This window comes from Montipora foliosa, chromosome 8 (assembly GCF_036669935.1).
Source record: "Montipora foliosa isolate CH-2021 chromosome 8, ASM3666993v2, whole genome shotgun sequence".
Lineage (NCBI taxonomy): Eukaryota > Metazoa > Cnidaria > Anthozoa > Scleractinia > Acroporidae > Montipora > Montipora foliosa.
In genome coordinates this window covers 22,394,764-22,402,263 of record NC_090876.1, presented here as the reverse complement: position 1 = coordinate 22,402,263, position 7,500 = coordinate 22,394,764, and the positions used below count along the sequence as shown (strand labels likewise).

Here is a 7,500-nt window from a genome sequence, read left to right as displayed (position 1 = left end):
TCGACGGGCGAAAGATTGTTGTCGAAGTCCATTATTCGTCGCTTTTATACCAGACAATTTTTTATTTGGTTTCAGTGTTCTACATAACAGCGCACTCTTGGTAAAATACTAGAAATACAGCTCACTTTGATTTCGGCTCGACGGGCGATAGATTGTTGTCGAACCCATTACTCGTCGCTTTTACGATTCCAGGTATTTGTTTCACTGCCTGCCTAGTTTATCCAACTGACTTTCCATTATTGAGCTCCATAAGGGTAAATTTTGTTTAAAAGATCCACTAAAACGCCATTCGCGTTACATGACTTTCGACGCCATTGCAGGTTAAGTTTATCATTTTACTATGTCCACCAGAGAAATCTACGCATTTCCACTACCCTCTCTATCCTAAGAAAATACGAGCAGAAGGCTCTATGCACAAAGACACCACTTAGCAGGGGAGTGACAGGAAAGACTTTTTCCGACACGGAAAAAAAAAGAAACACCCAACCAATGCCACCCATTTTCCGACTGGCATTGCTATACGGCAACCTAGTAAAAAACAATCATGAATATGACCTTGACGACGTGAAGATTATTGACCGTTGTTCCCAAAGGTAAAAAAGATTATTTTAGAAGCGTGGCACTCAATTCACGAACCGAATGGCATTAATGAACACATTTACATTCATGACATTTACAAGGCCCTTGATGAAGCCCAAGTGACGTTTCCGCGGCTCCTTTTAAGCATCATCTACATTCGTGAGCCATTTTATGCTGAATAAGGTTATATTATTTTAACCGAAACGTTCATAAAAAGTTTTTTAGTCAGTGACGACAAACTTTTAATTCTTTTTGTTATTATGCCTGACTACAACTATGGTATTTTTAAAGTTCAATTATTCTTTTCGAGGTGAATAATGGGAGAATATCTACCGAGCTGCGAAGCAGGGAGGATATATTCTGCCACTATTCACCGAAATTGAAAAGAATAATTGTCAAATGTTACTCGAATGACGAGAATACACGCCTTGTTATGTTTCTAGCTACAATAAGTGCGGTTACACACACCATGGTGAATAACATTCTCCATGGTAAATTATTCCGCGGTGCCTCACACTTGAGTTTTAATATACCGTGTTAACCAGCGGTCACACGTTACGAAGATTACCAAAGTAAAAAGAAATCTCACGCAATTTCATTGAAGGGAAATTTAATCACGACTTCATCAGCATCGTGGTTTGCTCTTGTACCTCGGGCATCGAAACACCCTTCCAACTTACCACGTTAAATATCGTGGGCACTTCGTCTGATCTTTTTGAGGTATCCATGGAAATTTACCACGAGAAATTAATATTTACGTTGGGAAATGTCGGTGGCACGCACTAAATGCAGTTTCTCGTGGTAACAGGATCATTTACCACGGTAAAAGAGCCGAGATAAATAACGATCAAAGCCTCGTTTCCACTAACGGCTCCAGCACAAGTACAAGCATAAGAGCGCTTATTTTACCGTGAAAACGGGGTTGAAGCAAGTCTTAGAGTAAGCTCAAGCCAAAGGATCAGAATATTTCCTTTTCCTCACACTTGCGCTTATGCTTGCGTTAGCTTGCGTTGTGTCAAAACAAAACACACCATTTGCCACGTCTGGCCAATTAAAGCACTCGTTCTAGATTCTCTGCTTCTGAGCATTAATTTGAACAAAATGACGAATGCCGTGGTTGCTTTTGATGCTTATGTCGACGTGCGTTCTCACTTAACACAAGCTACCTATGCTTGTGCTTGTGCTTGCGTCGCTAGTGAAACCAGGCTTAAGGGAAAAAGTCGGTTTGATCCCCTCAAAAAAACCCATACTACCAGTGGCCAGGAACCCATGACCCGGAGCATACAGCTCCCCTACTGAGCCTATGTAACGGCATTTTTACAGACCAATCTATTTTTACACTATCTTTTCCGGAAAAAACAAAGGCAGTTCCAGTTCGGTGACCCTATGGCGTCAGCCTAATTTCTTGTAATTGGTTATCGGGCTCCTGTGGGAGTCTCATTAGCGGGGAATTCAATCTAAAAATAAATCGGTCTGTGAAAACGCCGTGACACGAACACAGTAGAGTTGTAGGCTCCGGGTCATGGGTTCCTGCAGGGGCTTGTGACTGGGAGGGAAGGATTAGAACTCCTAATTACAGTGATCATTTTCTCAGACCAAGTTAAATTCTACTCATGTGACGCCTATCGGAGATCTTAAATCTCTTCTTTGTGTAAAATCAATAGTTTCAAAAAGGTATGCAGGAATATCCTGCCATAGTTGAGCAGTATACGATAAGGTTTATACCGATAATAAAAAAAGGAGCATCGAAGAGGCGAAATGAACGAGAAGAACAGAGCGGACTGTAAGCTTCTGTTCTAATTCCCTGCTAGCAGAGGTCTCTTTAATTTTTGCCTTGCGTCAGCCCAGCGAACGCAAAAGAAACCTCTGTTAGTAGGGAACTGTAAGAGTTCCAATCTTCTGTGTAACAAGATCTTCCCGCCCATCTTAATTTCTGCATTCGCGCATAACCGCAATTCCTTGCGCCTTTGACCACAATCTTGGGTCGACTCAAGCCCCCACTCATTTTTCGCACGCATTTTTTTCTCTTTTCCTACCATCTGGGAGCCTGGAACAGGCTAGTAATTCCTTCGTTCTCCCAATAAAACCTGAAGCAAAATATCTTGATTTTTAAAAGGAAAGGCCTAATGATTCTCTACCACTTACTTCTCTACCCCAATTATCTTAAACACGTTTTCGCTCTTATTTCAAAGCGGAATTCTTAATCCCATTTGTCACCTTTAAGTTTTTGTCTTTAGTGACTACACCTAGAAATTTGCCTTCAGCTGCAACATAAAATCCAATCCCAGTTGGATCCCCTTTGACGTTTTCGTCAATCCATTTTTCAGCGTCAGAGCTGGTATCGAACCATCGAGACACCTGGTACTTTGACGGTTCCTTGGTCATCACCACAAAGAACTTGTGAAGACCAACAGAATAACAGATTCCAGTTATCGCTTGCTCTTCGTTGTAACCCATTTTGATTCTTGACGTAACGTCACTACATGAGTTCTTTGTGAAGCATGACTGTGCTTTGCCATTGTATTCCTTTGTGTTCTTCGTCATAACAACGTAAAATTTCGAGCCTCGGGTTGCACATGCAGTGATTTTAAAACCCTCGTTCGCCTTCTTTCGGATAGTTTCCCATTCTAACTGAAATATGTACTGGAAAGAGCCGAAATCTTTCATGAGAAACACGCCAAATCCAAATTGCTCGTCACATGCAAGGGAATATATACCGTATCCCTTGTTCCCCATCTCGTGGACAGATTGGACAAAGCTTTCATAGTCTGATCGAATCCCCCAAGCGCAGGCAGGAGTTCGGCTGTAAAGGTCAGAAGTTCCGAAACATCCACTGAAGCATCCATCGTGCAAACTTTGCCACAGCAAAATGTTTTTAGTATTTGCTACAAAACCAGTGATTAAATCGGTGTAAGTTTGACGATTGTACTTGCTGTTAACTGGAAAATCGTAGAGGCTTCCTCCACTGTAAATAGGTTCAGTACTAGGACGTGGTTTCTTTCCAGTCATAAACAATGTTAAGTCCCCACCTTGGTCTAAAAAATGAATTAAAATGCAGACTCCTCTCAAAACTAAGTTAACTAAGTTAACTAAACGTTAGGCCAAGCAACTTTTTAAGCCATGGATATCTAGGGGATTACGTCAATCAGTAAAGGCAAATTAAAGAAAAAAAAACTTTTAAATTGCGACGACTGGGCGAAATATGCAAATATAACTTAGGTTTTCTTAAAATATCTTTCTCTCAGCTTTTCATGTCTAGCTTTATCCTTTTTCCACTTTCTTTGCTTTCAGTCAGTATACCGCAAAATAGTCTGTTTTACTGGGGAAAACTCGAGCAAACAAAAATCTAGTAAATTTAATTTACTTTTCATTTGCACACCCTTTATTCTAATTTAGTTCCTGGATAGTTTATTTTATTTTTATAAGCTGAAAGAATTAGAATAATCAATAGATGGTTTGCAACCAATGATGTAATGTACAATTGCGGATGTGGACGAACGAAAGGAGCTAATGAGAGATCTTTTGTTGTCGTCCACCAACATGGTGGCGGAGACCTATAATCATTTTTTTAAATGTCTCAAAAGTACTATAAACTCGAAATTTCAAAAAACGTTTTCTTGGTATATCCGAGATCGTAAGGTCCCTGTTTAGAAGAAACAAGAACATTATTACGGCATAGTGACGCTCTTGTATCACACATTCATATGTAAAAAGTGACACTATGGTAAAAAATTAAAAAAAGAAAAGAAAAATCGAAGCTATGTTTGCCAACTCTCGCCAAAGATTGAACTTGAAACCTTCACGATGAAGACAGTTAGCGTAAAATTAATAAAATGCTCTTCTTTATAGTCCTTTTTCAAAGGAGCTGGTTCTCGGATTATGACATCATAGCCACCTCAGGGGCGCGAAGCGCGCCAGCGGAGCACCTTGGGTAAGATTTTTTGGGTAATCTATTGATGCGAGAAATTTTGGTTGTGACGTCACGTACGTCCGCCCGTACAGTGACGTCACGTAAGTCTGCCCATACAGACTGTCGCGGTGAAGGTGGGGAGGCAGGACAGCCTCTGGGGACGGGAGTGTTCGGGCAATTTTCCTTTGCAGGAAATCGTGTGGTAGCGTTGCATTGACAACCTGCTTTTTTCTGGCGGGAAATCATCTAGTGACGAACAACAGCGAACAACGGGATAAAGAGCAGAAGGAGCACGAGAGAAGAGGCGCGAAATTTGAGAAATTTAAGTGAAGAAATCCTTGAGATAAGCCGAGGAAGGAGAAGAAAAGAAAATTTCAATCAACGTTAAGATGAGAGAAATAGAGCGAGAGACAAAACACTTATTTACAACGGTTAGCTTTCAGGTAATGTTTCCTTCTTAATATATGCCTCACTGCCTCACATATTTTGTAAAACGAAGAAGACCTGAAAACGTTTGCAGTTCAGTGTTGACAGAGATTCTGACATATTTCAACAAACACATTTATAGGCTTGTTGTGTGAAATGGATGTCCAGTTGTGAACTGCTTTGTTTGACTGTGAAAGCGAATTTACTACGCTTTAGGTTGACTTTTAAATAAGTAAAGATTTTTGCTATACACCTTATTCCAAAATGGCCGCCATTTAGATCATCTTTTGTTTTTATTGAAATTAGACCTTGATGCCTCGTTCAAGGCATGAGATAAAGGTAAGCTTAAGGAGAGGTAAATTAATCCAAATACTTAAGGGCGTATTTAGTATAACATAACGATGGTTTTCTTATTGCGTGACACATCTCAGTTAATGAGTAGTTCTTATCTATAATCGTTACAAGATACTAAACTTCAACACCATCAAAGCAAGCACTTTAACAGGTTTCCTAGTCACGTCCGCAAGATTTCAGTTAGCCTCAGTCAGCCTCACAAAAAATAATTTGCTTTCTGGGGTTAGAGACGGAAGCTCCGCTGTTAGGCTTGGCTAAATCTATATATTACAGTGACTCCAGATAAATTCTAGAACTTGGAAAGTATTTTTTTTAAACTGTGGTCTGCTTATTCTGAACAATGGCGATTAATATTCTTTTAAGGAAACAAAAAGAAAATTAACACCTAAAAGGGTCCTAAAAGTCTCTCGTTTCAAGAACTTTCAGGGTAGCGATAGGGAGTGTCAACCGAATAATAGGCCCGGAACTTTTCGGAGTTACAGGGAAACGTTCCTGTAAAATGTTTTAAGACTTTAATTCCGTTCCTGGAGAAATAATTTCATCACATTATCACCGAATCAGACGATAAAATGCTCAATTTTACACTCGATCTGAAGAAACAAAGTGATCGTGAAGGCAAACTTGGAGAGAATCTTGTTATTCCCGCCACACGTAATAATAATACTCTTTGTTTGTGCTTCCAAAATGTTGCATAAGCATTGTTTTTATTTTTTCTTGGGACTTATAATGGTCCCTAGCTTAGGCCATCCTCTTCCTCTTTTTTTTATCCGTTTAGTCCGTTTAGCGTAGTCCGACCGACCCAAAGTTTTGGCATTTTCCAAAAAAAAAAAAAAGCAAAAAAATAAATTAACGACGTAGTTAAACCATTTTTACGTCGCATAAGAGTTCGGGCATAAGATTTCCGGTGGTTGATCCTTTTTCCCATGTTGTCTTAATTTTTGATTTTGGGTTTGTGTCCTGTTGTTTCCAGGCTCCACAGCAATGATGCTGGGGTACCAGGCCTCCTATTTCCGAGCGTTCTTGTTACTAATTTTTTGTAAAGTTTTTTTCTTTCAATCCGACCGACCGACCAAATAACAGGAAACGCATTCGACGCTAAACGAAAACAAAAAAAAAAAAAGGGAATGGCCTTATGCAAAATTTTGGACGGATACACAAAGAGTATTATGGTATTTTATTGGCTAATAAATTACTTTCTGACAGGGACCCTGGCCAAGAAGGTTTAAAGGTGGATAGAGCATTCCACCGAATAACTGGCTTACTGGATGATTTATCCAGTGAACATCTCTATCCAACCATACAATTCAGAGAGAATTGTAAGTACGCCGCATATTTTATTCCGTTTTTTGAGACCCTCCAACTTTGCTTTAACACTCTATGATTATTAATCCTCTTTTTTGAGAATACCAACGTCACAAGAAGCCTTTTGCCGAAGGGTACTCATTTTCTCTTCAATCCAGGTTTCAGAGGTCAGTTTCCAATCGCGATGGCAGACAGTTTATTAATACAAATAGTCAAATGATCATAGTACGCGGCTAAAAGGTCTGTGATATTTTTGCAATAGTTAATTTGATTCCTCTGGGCGCTCTTCTGGTCGAGTAATCTTCGTTTTGTCCAGCCATTCTATCTCTGGAGGTTTTATTGCGTGATAATTAATCATTATGACTGTCACATAGAGAAATCATCTGAGGCAAAACAGCAAAATTAGCAGAATTCAGTCCGTTGCTTACTAATGGCTGACAAGGCAGTGCTACTACCCTTGGGCTAAGTTCCCAACCGCTGTTTACCCGTTGTTAGAAAGGGCAATTTCAATTAAACAACTCACATACCTTTTGTATCAACAGCTTTGGAATAAAATGGGCATGCTGCGAGACAGTGGAAACCAGCGATGCCCTCTCTAAAACAAAAATCTGCCCAGTGACCGCTATAACAGGCATCACTAAAAATCATCGGATATAGCATTTTCTTTGGCACCATGTCAAGGATTTCTTGGATGCTGATTGTCCCATCATGGAAACACCAGTTGCCAGTCCCCACTTCTCCGTGTCCAGTGTAATACAGCATAGGTTTCGATTTCTTTATTTTGCACACATGAAATAAATCACGAATTTTCGCTAGTGCATGAGACTTGGTAAGTTGAAGATCTCTCACTATATTGTGCAAATAAGGTCTCACGGCGTTCTCCATATTGAATAGATCATTATTAACTCCAGCTAGAAAAGCACCGTTTT

General features: G+C 39.8%; 2 protein-coding genes across 2 annotated transcripts in view; both read right to left on the bottom strand.

Annotated features, from left to right (window-relative positions):
• LOC137968006 (uncharacterized) overlaps positions 1-7,500 on the bottom strand; it is a 136,243-nt gene that overhangs the window by 120,892 nt on the left and 7,851 nt on the right. The gene's annotated exons all lie outside the window — the stretch shown is intronic.
• Positions 1-7,500, bottom strand: part of LOC137968005 (uncharacterized) — a 15,507-nt gene that overhangs the window by 350 nt on the left and 7,657 nt on the right. Inside the window, exons 2-3 of the mRNA XM_068814614.1 lie at positions 7,099-7,500; positions 1-3,614 (exon numbers count right to left, since the gene is read on the bottom strand). The exon at positions 1-3,614 is cut by the window's left edge and continues 350 nt beyond it; the exon at positions 7,099-7,500 is cut by the window's right edge and continues 178 nt beyond it. Of these exons, the coding sequence (XP_068670715.1) occupies positions 2,761-3,614; positions 7,099-7,500 (1,256 nt within the window). The 3' untranslated portion in view covers positions 1-2,760. The remainder of the gene's footprint in view (positions 3,615-7,098) is intronic.